This window comes from Corvus kubaryi, unplaced genomic scaffold, assembly GCF_017639235.1.
Source record: "Corvus kubaryi isolate FWS band 111438036 unplaced genomic scaffold, C.kubaryi_AGA036_p1.0 65104, whole genome shotgun sequence".
Taxonomy (NCBI): domain Eukaryota; kingdom Metazoa; phylum Chordata; class Aves; order Passeriformes; family Corvidae; genus Corvus; species Corvus kubaryi.
The window spans coordinates 22,438-37,574 of NW_024581767.1; the positions used below are offsets into that span (position 1 = coordinate 22,438).

General features: G+C 41.0%; 1 protein-coding gene across 3 annotated transcripts in view; it reads right to left on the reverse strand.

The window, feature by feature from the left end:
- LOC121673022 (interactor protein for cytohesin exchange factors 1-like) overlaps nt 1–15,137 on the reverse strand; it is a 57,459-nt gene that overhangs the window by 20,686 nt on the left and 21,636 nt on the right. For 2 of the 3 annotated variants that reach the window (XM_042046038.1, XM_042046040.1), the window contains exon 2: nt 540–590. In XM_042046038.1, coding sequence (XP_041901972.1) covers nt 540–563 — 24 coding nt within the window. In that variant the 5' untranslated portion in view covers nt 564–590. Of the gene's footprint in view, nt 1–539; nt 591–14,568; nt 15,061–15,137 lie in introns of those variants that run through there. The other variant, XM_042046039.1, reaches the window with a different exon arrangement.

A 15,137-nucleotide genomic window follows, 5' to 3' on the forward strand; every position in this document is an offset into this window, starting at 1 on the left:
AAATGGGGTGAAATAGGTATATGAGGCTGTTTCAGGGGAAAGAAAAAAAAAGGTCTACATGGAAAAGCAGGGCCATTGGGCTAATATGAAAAAACAGTCTTCATGTCTCATGAAATTTGACTCAAAATGCATGAGTGAGAAGGCACCAAAGGCAGCTGTGATCAACAGTCATATTTTAGAGAGCTGTATTTTCTTTAATCTTCTTAAGGGTTAGAGAGATGTGTGGCTAAGAAAACCCTTTGCTAAGCTCATGTATCTTATGTTACAGTTTTCTCATCCATTGAGAGGTAGGACTTGGGAGTGAGGGCACCCCTGGCACTAGGCACATGCAGTAGACTTCATTCTATCCTTAGAGCAGAATTGGGACAGCCTCACCACTTGGGCTGGCCCATAAGAAAGATCTTGTTTGGATACTGATGCTGTTCACATGTGCAATTCTTTTATGCTGTTCATGGTCTTCTATGACTGCAAGGGTACAATCCCTACATATGACCTCTTCAGATGATCAATAACTCTGGCATAACTTCAGTTATACTTACGAGAATATTGCCATCAGCTTCCATGAATGGTTTCAAGGCTTAGTGGAAAGGCTGTAAAAAGAGAAAGTTTTGTGTACTTAAGCTCTGTATTATGCTTTCATTTAACATAAATCTTGGCAGTACAGTAAAAAAATGCTTTAAAACATTTTGTCCTTCTAACTCTACCCTCCGAGTTCTTCCAGCCCCTAAAAAAAAAAAACCTTTTCCAAAGACAATCCTATGTTATGTGAACTGATTTTACTCTTTTAGAAATCAACAAGCAGTAAGTAATATTAACTCAAAACTATCCAAGCTTATTTTTATGAAATAAACAGAATAAAGCTCATGGGTGTGGCCAGAGGTTTGCTTTTTTCTTGGTTGTGATGGGTTTTAGAGTTGGGTGGGACTGGGGGTTTTGGGGGTTTTTTGAGGAAATGCAGAGAGAAAAAATAAACAAAACTGGGAGTGGATTATTTTTGTTCAATTTTGTCTTTACTCTGGAAGAAATCTGGAGGATTTGGCTTTCTTCTTTAGTTGAGTAATTCCCAGCATTTTCTGGGATTAAAACTTAGGTAACCTTCTAGTTCTCCTGAATGGGATGAAACCTCATACTGGACTACTTGTTTTATCATGGATTGAAATTTTCCTTTCTGGAGACCAAAATCTGCACAGTCCAACAGCAGACACTAGATTCTATTTTCCACAGACACACCAGGTTAGTAGGTATCCATTTAGGTGGCAGACCAGGTGATTTCATTTGGTTAAAACAAGCACTTGCCAGCTCCCTGGATGATTTTCCTTTGAGTGGTAGAATGAGCAGATGATGAGTTGGTGCAGTGTATAAGACAAATGAAAACATACCAGTGTTTTGGTGCCAGCAAAGTTCCTATAAAACTCACCCCTCTGCATGTGAAAGAATCATTGAGGAAGATGGGAGAGGATGCAAGACTCTGCTGAAGCAAGCAAGAAAGGATTTCCAGAAATAGAGCCACACTTCAGAAGAATTTCTAACTAGAACTTTTTCCTGTTACTAGAACCAGTTATTTAAGATATGTGCCACTCCTCATACATAATATTTGCCTTAGTTTGAAAATAAAATCTTAAAAAAGAAAATAAAAACCCACCTACTGGCTTCCAGCAATTTCAAACCAAAAATAGAAAGGCAAACAAATACGTATTTTTCTGGCTCCCAGCTGTTTCTGTTCAAAAGTAGAAAGAAACACTTTCTATAAGTAGCTCAAGTTGGAGTGATATCATGATGAGGAGAGATGTTATGGCCAATAATTTCAAGGATGTTTAGAAATCATAGCTAGTACAAACAAGCAGAGGAAACACCTTGAGTTATACAAGCAAATTAACTTTGAGCCTCAAATACAGAGCAAGCAAGAAAGGGAACAACAGACCATATCACAGTAATTATTGTGACGTGGCCTTTTTCCTGTCATTTCTTCATTTCATGTGTGCCTTGGGTTTGGGGAGGAACTGCACAGCTTTGAATCAGACACAGTACCAGGAGCAAGAGGAGAAGCATTAGTTAATTGGCAAGGCAACGTTTCCTCCTGTGTTCTTTGTGCCAAAGGAGCTAAAATGGATTTCAGCTAACCCTTCTCAGTGACTTTAATGCAAACCTTTGTTTAGTTTCCAGAAACTGGATAAGCAGTCTTTGAGCCAGCACACAGTGTTCAAAAGCAGCATTGACTCCTGTCTCATTCTAGTTAAAGAGTATAATTTATTGTTCCCTGTGTAATGAAAGATATTTTAAAAATCACAGAGTCACTGCAGAAATAACTCTTAGACACTTAACCTGAGTTTGTTTCTCCTAAGTAAACCCAACCTGAGTGAGATTAGTTACTCTGTGAAATGGCATTAGGATTCTTATATCCACTCAAGTGTATTCAACTGTTGCAAAACTAACATTTCAGAAGGGCATAACCTGTTTATCTCTGCACTACAGTGAAATAAGTGATTCTTTTCAATTTTGTGCAGGTGCACTGTGGGAAAACTATCTCTCCTTTCTAAACAGTCTGAGGAATTAAGAGAAGGAGCTGAATAAATGTGGCCAGTCAGATAGAGCCAATCAATATCCACCTTACTGGATGGTCCAGCATGACTCTGCAGGGACTGTCTCTGGGAACCATGGCCCTCTGCCCCTCGATAACCCCTTGCACAGGCTGCATTTGGCATCCCCTGATGGGCAGTGCCCTCACTTTTCCCTCTGTGTGGCGGCAGTGGTCACACCATGGCAGCCCAGGGGCATGCTCAGGGCTGGCAGCTTTGCCAACGGAAGGACTTCTTCCCAGCCCACAAAGGCTACACCTGAGCTCAGGAGATTTGCAAGTCAGTGAGAGGTTTGTAAGAGACAACCCTTCCATTCATACCATCAGGTGTCCTGACTCCTAGCTGGAATAGCTGCAGCAGGAGAAGACTTGGCCCATTTCACAGCACTAGCAGTGCAATGTTACAGCCTGAAGACCTGTGTATATCCTTGTCGTGACTTAGGTGGTCATTGAATTTGAAGAGGGATGTCACCCTGAAAGGTGGGTGTGTGATTCTAGCCCTCTTCCTAAAACTCTCCATTTCCAACAAGATAAATTCTAGGCACAGAAGGCGAGGAAAACCCTCCAGCCTACAGATTAAGGTACCCACATGGAAGATATGCAACAGGACCAGTCTGCTGTAGTGGATGCTCAATTTGCTAAAATTGGATAGTGGAACAAACCAAAGAGAAAAAATTAAACATGGTAAATCCCCTCCCACTTCAGATGGCTTCAGAAACAATAAAACAAACTTGAATTTCTCATTTTCTGGAAGCTAAACTGCAATGGATGTACTGAAGAAAAGCAAAGGGGATAGGTATACATTATCAGTTTGTAAACCTTATCTATATTTCTTTGGCTTTTCTTAGAGTTACCTGAACCACCTGATATAATTTCAGTCTGAACTGAATACAGTGTCAAATGTGGCTTCAGTTAAAAGATTTCTAAATCAAGTTCTTGAGGGCTTTTTTATTTTGATTTAACAACTATACTATAATATAGAACTATAAGTATCAATGCGCATAGTTTTACTGATCCCACCTCACTCTTGCTTTTTCAGGAAGAGTAATAAACAAGTAGGTACGTGAGCAATAGCTGATGCAACAAACGTGGAAACGTGATGGGTGTTTTGTCAGAAATATCTTGCAATCATAGATAGAGGTAGTCTGTTTGACTCATCATCTCTTCTGAAATACATAGAAATATCTCTGTGAAGGTCAAATGTAATCTGAAAGGGTGGAAAAAAGGGGGAAAGAAAGGAAAACACTGAGGTTCCAATGACTCTAATTGCAAAAATCAATCTTAATTCATTAGTAATATTCCTCTTGGGAAAATCAAAATCTACAAGGCCTTATTCTGTCTCTTACCAATTACAAGCTACAGTGAGTATGTCAATCTGCAATGATCATGGCATAAGCTTGCCAGACATGCCTTCCAGGCATCTCTCTGATGACATCCAGAGTGGACATATGCCTTCCTGCTTCTGAGCAAAATATTTGATACATGCAATGTGACTCAGACTCTTTGTACTGCAGAAGCACCCAAAATGTGCATAGCTAAGCTCCTGTTCAGATGGTATTGACACAGAATACTCCAAAAGAAAATTTCTGTTTTACCAAGCACCAAGCCAAGGCTCTAGACAACCCAGAAAATAAGCTTTGAGTCTTCTGTTTATATTTCCCACACTGGTCACCTCTATGCTTTTCTGTCTATTTGGCTGTCTGCAGCAATCTGGGCTTCAATGTGCAATGAATTGACAGGCAATATGAAACTAGTGAGAGTGCTACAAAATTTCTCTTCCCAAAAATCAATGATTAGTTAATCACATATTTCACCAGACGTTAGGAATAGCATTGCCCCAATTTACAGCAGCGCTTGAAGCACTGTCCTGTGGCAAGGAGACAGCCTTACATAATAGTCCTAAATTATCACACTACCTCTAACTGGGGTTCTTGCAACAATGCAGGGGAAAAATTATCACAGTGATTGCAAGCTCATAATTGTCCTTAGGCTTACTAGAGATCAATTTAATCTGACAGAACCTTACCATTAACCACCAATTAGCCAGCTCTAGTCAGGTACTTAACTGGTTAATCAACTATCTAAATTGACTGCCTAACTTGTACAAGGAGTTTCTTGGTCTGCAGATTTTCTCTCACATGCAGGCTCACCAGGGAAGATGGATATTAAGGTGGTGCTTTGCCTCGGGGCAGTGACAAACAGACATTAAAGTCATTTTCACAAAAGTTCATGGACCTGTCCCATCCTGGATAAGGTTGCCCCACCCACCTTGGTCCCCATGACTTCATGTTTCCAATTCCAGATGAAACTACAGATTCACCATTAGCATCAGAAAGAGCAAGTCTATGAAAATATAGTCATAATTGTCAGAGAATACCTGCAGCTTTGGTCACAATGGATAACTTTAACCTTTTGAATAAGCATTACACTTTGAAAAGATCAGAGGGTTCTTTTCACAGGCTTAGCAGCAAGAAACTGCATTTTTCATATCTAATACCTTTATATTTTATAATACCATTTGTTTTGAAATGCATTTGGAGTTACTCAATCCCCTCATGTGAAAGCAATTCAAAAAGATGACTTCTGACTCTGTTTGGGAGAAGGCCAGGAAAAACTGGAACAAAGTTCACTGCTCCTGTGTTGGAGACAGAAAGGGTCTGAGACATCGCTCTGCTTGGATCATGGCCAGGTCCTGTCAGCCCAGCTGGGAAGCCCAAGGGCAGCAGGTTCTATGTGCTGACAGCTCTGAGCAAGCAGTTGCAGGAGTCAGTGCTCCCTACCTTCAGGAGGAGAGGGGCTGGAAAGAAAGAAGAGGTTCAACAGAAGGAAGACGTGCTCCAGCTGCCTCACAGACTAAAATGAGAAAACAAAATGACATGCTTAATGAAGTGTGTCTGCTCCAAATTCCTTGTAGTGTTGAACTGACTCCTAGTGATGCTATATTTGAAGGCCAAGGAAGAGTTTGCAGAAACATTGCTTCAATTCCTACTGCCTCCTAGCTGTCTTTTTGCTTTTGCTGTGGCAGGCAATGAAAGCAGGCAAAGTTAAGCTGGCTGTAAAATGGAGGAAGAGTTAGTGCACTGAAGGGGTAAGGAAACACTCCAGGGATAAAGAAGCACTTCCCTGATCTTCTGCTCTCTTCCAAAGATGCACAGGTTTTTGCTGGTCCAGAAGATGAAATACAGAAGGAAGGAAGGGGGGGAAGAAAGGGCAACAAGCCTGTAGACCCTCCTGAGAAAACCATCTAAAGTGTTTCCCTTGAAGCAAGTCTCTTGTGAAAAGATACAGATGAAGAGAGAGGAACCATCATTCCTCTATTTTTTCAGGTCAGTTGTTCAGCAAAGACAGTTTTGAGGGTACACTGCAAGGTCCAGCACGTAAAGAGAGAACAAGGGCATGACTCACCCTAGCACAAAGGTACAGAACTGCTGCTCTACTTGCAAATTTGGATCATTGCAGTGACAAGAACCTGAAACATCCTCACTGGAAAGCTGTTCTAAATAACCTTTGCTGTCATGGCATTGCAGCAGGTTTATGCATCCAATGGAAGTAAAAACTGAAAAAAATGTGAGTTTGGAGGACAAGTTTCAGAGGAAAAAAAAGAAAGAGAAAAGGAATTGTTGCCAAAATGAATCAGATTTCCTGAAATAAGACTAATACAAAAATTTGTGCCAGATAGAGCTGACATGGCTAGGCTGCTTGACACACTCCACTTTCAACTCTGCCCTGTGCCACTTCATGAACCCACTGACTTCAGGGTCCTTTGCCCAGAGCAACTGTGGCATTTTCCTTTTGGAGAATTTTTATTTTTTCCCATCCAGTGGCCATTGGGATGAAAACCCAGCTGGGAGGCAGGAATCCTTGAGGTGGGGAATGGCCTTTCTTGCAGCACTGCCAAGCTGCCCCTGGAGGGGATCAGTCCCCACCCACAACATTGCTGAAGTCATCTTGTGGGCAGCAGTAATTTGATTTAAGGCAGTGAAACCAACTCTGGAGCAGAAGCCAACCAGTCTTTTCTGTGTATACAGGTGCTCTCCAGGGCACTGTGGATGGTGTTTTCTCCTCTGTCCAAAAAACCCAGTTACCTGAGAAATATTTCCTGAGCTGCCACCCTGACAAGAGATGTAACAAGGAAATTCAGTCCCATTACAACTAACACAATTGCAATGTAATATTTCAGGATAACAGTAGCATGCTTTTGACTCCTGCATATGAGAATAAAAGGCCAGAAAAAATTGGTACTGTTTGCACTCTCTGAAGCTCAGATGTGAGTCTTTCTTCCACGAAGGCAATGTTTGTTTTATCAACAGCACTATGCAAAAGGACAATGTTCACACTTCCAGGGAAATCTCAAGAGAACAGATTTTAAAAAATAAAGCAGAATCATTATGTTGACAATTACAAGGAATGAAACAGGTACGAAATATCTGGGGGACTTTCTGCTTCTTCCATCAAAAATTCCACTCCACATTCAAAAATTTCTCAAGAAACTGAAGTCTTGAGAGTCCTGTCTGGTTCTTCATTAAAAGATCAGGAGCAAGGAAGAGTTTATCTTCCTCCCACACATCAGAGCCCAGCAAATACATGCACTGCACTCAAACACCACCTCTGCAATAGGGCAAGGGAGAGGCATAGCAATGACAAACTGCCCTGGCAGGTTTCACCAGAGGGTGGAACTGCTTCTGCACTACAGTGTCGTCTGCTGAGCCATACAGATTTGCATGTGACCTCCTTTCTCCCGTGGCTGAAAGGCATTTCCCCAGGAACAAGAGAACGGAGAAAACTGGACTGCTGCCATCATGGCTTCTCCAGAGAAATTTAGCCAGTACACATTCCTCAATTCAACATCCAAGTTCGTGTGCTAATATATAGCATAGAATTTCTCCAAGACCTAGGACAGGCAGGCCAGTGAGCTCAGCAGGCAACTGGGAGCCAAGTGCTGTTCTCAGTATGTCTGAGTTAGACCAGATATGGACTGCTGAGAGGCAAAAATAATCACCTCTAGGATGAAAGCTCAAAAGTATGATGAGAAGGTACTCTTAGAAACACTTTGCCCTGAAATCCAGTTTAATTATCTGTGATTTGCCTGCTTCTAGACTATTTCAGCAGTAGATTTGGGGTTCTTTTAAACACATTAGTTCTCATCTTCAACTGCTACCAGCCATATTTACTTTGACTTACATTTGCAACAAGCAAGAGAAAAAGCCTCTTCACCACACAAAAAGAGCACAGTAAGAAATATCTGCTAGAAGACAGACCCCCACCAGTGTGAAAAGGGCGTCTTGTCTAAGGTGGGTGGCATAACAAGCTCGTTGGCCCTGAGAGCTGCAATAAAACTTTAAAAACCCCCTATGACTGGTTGTAAATATTTGCTGCATGTAAACAATTGCTGCAGTACTGTTCTTCAGCCTTCCGTGCCTCTAGGCATTCGGGATTTACTGATTCTTGTTTCTTAAACACCATAGCCTTTGCCAGAACATCTGCACAAAGAAATAAATCATTAGAGATGGCATTTGCTACTCCTGCAAATGCAGATCTGACTACATCAGACACTTGCTTCTCAAATCTCACAGAAATGAACACTTTTCTGTACTCCTTTTCTGTAGCGTTGCCCTCACTATAGTAAAATCCCAAAGGAAAGCAGTGAGCCTTTTTCTGAAGGAGAAACCAATATGTTAAAACTACTTACATAGAACTAAAAACTGAAGTTGTTCTTTCACAGGAACAATTTCAAGGTTTTCCCAGAAGATCTGGATTTTTCTTTATGTGATAAGCTCTATTTCATCAAACTTTTGTCCTTATATTCCACCATACTATGGTTCTCAAAACAGTCTACACAACGTTAATCCGTGTCTCTTAGGAGAGATTTTCTCTCTTCTCTGTTTTTCTTCTAAAAAGTTCCCAGCTGTTTATATCCTTTTATATTTAGAAGAGGGTATTCCAAGATAGAGCACCTCCATTTTTTAACAATTCTTATAGACATATCTTTGAAGTTTTGTAGAGGAAAAGCAAATAGTCAAAATAAATTCTTGACTCCTCAGTGATAAAAAAATAGGAATCAAGACAATATAGAATTAGTATTATCACCTATTTAATGGTAATGTATATCTCAGTATCTGCAGGCTCAATAGTTACTCTTATTTCTGTGATTCTCTTTAAATAAATTATTTTAACTTATTACTTCAGTTTTTCCTCTTATTGGTGACAGAACCCCCATGGTAGTAAAAAGAATAAATGAGAGGTAAATGCTTGGAAAAAAGCAACCCCACACTTGGTATTTCCCATTGCAGCAGAGCTCTAATTTATACCAATAACTGGAATTAAGCCACAATATAATTTCTAAAGTTAAGTATGTAAGTAATATGTAAGTAAGTAATATTTATTTTCCAAATGATATTAAAGTCCTTGAATTTCAATTTTGTAACTTATGAAAAATGAAGTAATAATACAAAATTCATCCAAGTTCATAAGAAGGTTGGCACAAGAAGCCCACTTCTCATAAAGTGGGTGGACTTTTGACCATCAATCTGTGATTTATTGAGATCAATGAGGATGGAAAAAAAAGCAAGCTATTCCAAGCCACTTCAGGGGACTCAATATGCTTGTGTTGTTTTTTTCTTAAATGTCTGCCACTCCAGTTTAAGCCCCAGTTCTTAGCAGGAGAAGAAGAGCTGACTACAGGAATAGGATGCAAGAATGCTGAAAATGCTAAATTCAAGGCAGCCAAGCCTAAAACTCCACAGAACGCTGTCAGGTCAGAACACTGAACAGCTGTTCAAACTGGATGTCAATCAAGTTTTCAGCACATTTCATAATGTGTTGCATGTGCAACCAATATTTTCCTACTTTGTCACGTCCTTGAAAGTAAAAGAAGGGGAAGCAGCAGCAGAGGACAGCTATGGACTCTAACTGAGCACCCACTGTCCTTGCATATCCACAGGCAGCAATACAGAACCCAAATATAATATCATCTGATGTAGTATAAAGTTATATTTTGGCCCAAAAGTAGGAGCAACTTAGTGCCACATGCTGAGCAGCTGTTTCTAAAGCTGTACCAAGGTTTCCATCAGGAGACAAACAGGCCAGAACACAACCACTGCCTGAAAGTCTATCTGATCAGAAATCACTGAAGTGGAGCAATTGGAGAAAGCTCTACGGACTCAGCAATAAACCAGTACGAGACCAAGTCTTCTCCATGGGTTTAGGAACCCAAGACCAGAGTTAAATTGACCTGATTCACTGTGTTTCTAGGATTTTATCTTCACAATACATCTTTGCTGGAAATGAAGTGCATTCCAGGCACAGACAGCACATCCAGAACACAGAAAACTGCTGGAGGGTCTTGCTTACCCCTGCAATGGTGTGTACTACATGGCAATTTAGAATACAGATTCACTCTTCATCTCAGCAGTGCTTTAAGTGTGCTGGTCTCACTTGGGCACAACCCACAAGACCCCAGGTAGAGACACTATATGAAAACCACAAATGAAAAAAAGAAATTCCAGCACACTAAATTCCTAGTAAATAAATAAGTAAGTAAGTAAATAAATAGTGATAATTTCTGTTTCTTAATTCCAGCCCTCTTCCCTTCCCTCCCAATTCCCTATTTTGCTCTTATCTGTAGAGACATGCTAAACAACCAATTTGGGAAATGCTGCATCTTACTAAATACAAACATCTTCACATTGTTTCTTTCTGAGAAAATCTGACTATTTGACATCACCTCCTTTCTCCTTGCACTTTGTAAGATTCACACAAATCATTTAAAGACTGTATTAGGGAGCTACAGAAAGCTCAGGCAATAAGCAAATTACTGTGTGTTAGCTGAGACACATTAACTATGAAAGAGCTTTAAGGCAAACTGAATTGCCTAGTGGTTGTTTTTGCTTTAGATTAAGAGAAAATAAGCACAATTAATATGACTCAGCTGGTGTGGTATTTTGATGGTGCATGTACCCAGAAGCTGCTCCTAGAAGAACCTAGTAGACTTAGATGCACCACAGAATAAGAGCATGAAGTCTCTTGAGACCTTGCAAGAAAGAACAAGGATAACGAAAGAGCTGCACAATGTAACAAAGCAGGGAAATATGTAAAGTGATTCACAGCATTACCACACAAAATATTTTTGAAGAAACTTCTCTGAAGTATTAGCAACAGGGATGGCAGTAGGCTTGCTTCCATTACAATGGACCACGTGTACTGTAGGAACAGGGAAGAAAAGACAGCTGCTCTTGGCAGGTTCCAGTTTAAGACAAGCTACAGCAGGAGGAAGTAGGCAGGAATCAGGCAGAGTCCAAGATAACAGTGAGACAACAACCACCAGGATCATACTTTGGGTCTCCTGAAGCCTGAGTACACGCATTGTCAAAGGTTTTTGTTAGCACCAGAGCAAGGGCTTTGAAACATAATGAGATAGTATACATTCAAATGCTTGTAAAACTAAGAGAGAGATCCCAGGCAGTGAAGGATCCCAGGGAGTTCACAGTGAGAATTCAGGCTCAGTATGTTTAATGCTGTTCAGAAGTATAAATAAATATGATGGGAGATTTATCAATGAACCAGAGTAAGAAAACTATCCTTGCAGTGAGTTTCTGAATTGATATGAGGTGGTGAAATTACTTTTGTCAAGGCCAGACAATAGGAGATTTCAGTAAAAGTGACATTATCTAATGACAGCTTGGATAACAGTATAATTCTGTGTATGGAGAGTAAAGGCATTTGAAAGTTTATGTGAAATTTAACCAATAGCTTGGAAATGAGAACAAAGAACTGAAGAAAGTGCTTAGGCTATATCTTTCTTGGTATGATATCATTGACAGTAATAAGCAAGTATGACTTAGGAAAGGTAGAAGTTGATCATGCTGGCTGGATTCAACTGAAGGCTGAGCCACGACATATCAGAGAAACAGGCCAAACTCTATATTTGGTAAAAAAAAAAAAAGACAATTCTGTGTGGAGGAGTAGATCTGTCCTTCATAGGAGGATGTTTGTGAATAAAATCACTTGGGCAAAACGTGCAGAGGAATGGATCAGAGTGCAGCACTGTTTACTAGATCACAAACAGTATTTGAGGTATATCAGGACCTTCTGAAAGACGTTTTGCATGTGTTTTCAGAAAACAGGTGGAGAACTATTGGCAGATAGAATCACTTTCAGATAAAACTGAAGGTAAATGCCAGGGTAAAATGAAGGCAGAATGGACAGGGGTTTGTTCATTGATTGTAGTTAATAGAAAAAATAAGGACATGTTAGCTGAGAAAGAGAGAAAGGCTGGAGGAGGTTTTGGAGAAAGGCAAGGTAGAGAAGTCAAAGGAAGATGAGCTCTGCAGAAGAAGCAGTTAAAGAAGTAGTAGGTGATGCAAGGCCATGTCATTATGTTGATTTTTTTTTTTCTTCCCCCCTAGAAGCAACCCACAAGACCTGTTTGGAGGGAAAGGACACAAGAATATGGGGACAACTGTAAGCATAGGCACAGAGAAAGCATGACTCAGCTAAGCCAGAGGCAGGGGATAGAGTTAGAGGAGGACAGACACAGCCTATCGACAAGATTTATGCCGGAGATGCCCCATAGCAAAAGCAAAAGAAACAGACACTGGAGGACAGCCAGACTGTAACTTGATGATAGGAAAGAGAAGTGAGCAATTAAAGAGTAGAGGGGGCTGCAAAAGGGAAATATTTTTAGAAATATACGTTGCTAAGGCAAAAACAGTGCACACACTTTGATGAGCTGTGTCTTTAACTGCATGTACTGCTTTCCAGAGAAATTCTTGAGAGAAAAAAATGCGGCTCTGCTTTGGGCAAGAAGGAACCGAGATGCAGAAAGGGGTAAAAGGTATAGTTTCACACGCAACATTACCTCTGTGCCCATCTCCCTGTCTAGTGATTGTGCAACACTCAGCATGATTTTATCAGCATTAAGTGACGAATCGGGAAGGAGACACAAAACCAGTAGTAGCTACACTGGCCTGTAAACAGGACTCGTGAGTTAACAGGGCGTTAAGTGACTCCTTGAAGAGAGTTCTGTGAACAAAATACTGAAACTAGTCAGCATCCAGCGACTATGTCATCCAGCAATAGCCTTTTCCCTGGTTACTGCCCCTACCGCAGGATCCAACAGCAACTGAGAATCTCCTCGGACCTCCCTGTGACAAGCTGGTGAGCAGCAGGCTGTAAATCCATGCCATTTAATCAAGCGAGTGCACAATACACAATACTGTTGCCTGCACAGTGCCCTACAGCTGTGTCTGTACCCACAGCAGACCTTGTCCTACTAACCCACAACCATGTCGGTATTACTTTAGAGACATCATGGGGGAGTGTGTAAGGGATGGGTTTGCGGGGCAAGGGGAAACATCTAGAATCAACAAGGACAAAACACAGCATCTTAAAAAATGAGGAAGCTCTTCAGCCTCTATTGGCTTGATGCCTTCCCCCCTCACCTTGCAGGTACTGCACGGGGCTGGTGTAGAGCCTGCCATGCTGAGCGGGCAGCACCCAGCTACTGCACCTACTGAAGGAAACACACTCAAAGAGGTGAGATGCAAATGCTGTGTTCTGGCAGCTAGACAGCCCTGCAGGAAATCAGGTCTCCCAGTATGCATGGGGACAAGTAGCAAACAGCAAGAACCCAAAGTTCACATGAACATTAGCAGCCTGGCATTAATAGCTCTTACCATTTATAAAGTGAAACAGAACTTTCCACCACCCTGTGATGGAAAAGGGGCAGCAGTAAGGCAGCATGCTGGGCAAAGTGAAGGTGAATGCAGCATTTGAAAGCAGACAGTTTCAGCATGCCTGACCGAGGCACACAGCCTCCACAGGCCACAGGACTTCTACCTGGTCACTGTGTGCAGCTCTCCCACCAGAGTCAACGCCAAGAGAGGGGCACTGTGGGAATCTCCTTTCCACAGAGGTAGTTTTTGAATCTAGAAAATTTCACCACAGGGGACGGTACAGAAAGGCCATTCTGTAGCAAGTCACAAAACAATTTCTCTCTCCTTTTTGAATTGTCACAAACCATTGAACATGGGCATAACTGGCTGACAGGAAAATCCTGCCAAACTGAACTGCAGTTCCTGCACAGGGATAAAAAAATCTTCCAAGGAACTCAATTAATACTACTGAGCTCTACACCCCAAAAAGAACTTGTTGAAAGCAAGTAGGTAAGTGAACAATTAAACAAGATGCTAATTTCCACTTTCTCCAGAGGCACATTTTGTTGAGAAAAACTCGAATCCAGACATAAAGACAGGGGTTTGGGTTTTCTGTTTCAGCTTAAAGGACATGAGATTTTACTTCCAGCTGGCCTTTTGTATGGGTAAGCCCATTCACATAGTACTTTAGCCATGTCTTTACTCATTCAATTTAATGTATATGAGAAAAACAGTAAAATTAATGTACTCAAAAATTCTTTTCACAATGAAAACAGAAATAATTCTGCTCAATGCTGTCACCACAGCACAATACAATCTACTCCCATATTGCACCCTAAATTCTCTTTACACAACACTATTTGCACATTTTACTCTAGGAAACCAAAATCAATAAGGGAATTGCTTCAATTTCCATATTACACATTTGTCTTCACAAATATCAGATTTACATGAAACAGTCATGAATAGATTGTCACTGTGCCCCTTGATGGATCTTAAAACATAACTGAATTAAACTTGTCCAGAAGAGAATTATTCATATACATGTTATCCCTTGTCCTCACTCAATAAACATTTTTTTCTAATTATTTCATTATTTTTTAGTGATCCATTTGCATTTTTAACCAAAGTGCAGAGGGGGAGGGGAGAACACGAGATCTTTTACACAGGCCTTTAAAAACAGGCAGCTACTTGCCTGTGTGAACTTCCTTTATTGTACAAAGTAAGCCTTGTTTCTTATCAGCTAAAACTATACTGTCTTTTAAAAAGAAAATAGATGTGACTAGACAGAAACAACTAACATTTGTCACTTAAACAAAAAGAAATAAGTCACAACCTTACCAGCAAGGAAGTCTGACGAATAGCCACACTTGTCCCATCAGCTCCATACACCTTGCAAAGGAGAGAGGAAACTCTTACAGAAATCAGTTGCAACGCTGAAATTGCCCAAGAGGAAACTGATGTCTCTTTTACAAGCCATGACTACACAAACCACAAGTCAGGCATCTAAGCAAGTGCTAAAAGCCTTGCCTGCCAGAACTGTTAAGGCTAGAACCTAGACATGTGGAAGCAGGGTAGGGGATGGGAATAAAATATTAAAAATGTTCCCAGATGGCTAATTTTTAATATTTTTTGTTTGTTTCCCAAATGGAAATTGGTTTAAAAGATGTACTCTCGTACATTCCTGAGCAGAGGCTTGTGGGAGACAGAAGAAAGTATACAAAAGTCCCCGTGACAAAAGGCACTCTCCAAGCCTCAGCAAAGCCTCTCTTGCTAATGCATTCCTCAGAGCACCACTCCAGTCCCAGTCTCCTGGAGGCCCCAGAGTTCACTCCTGAACCCCAAGGCGTGGCAGAGCTCAGGGCTGCCTGAGCCCAGCCACACCAAGGCAAGGAAGCCCTTGGGACAAA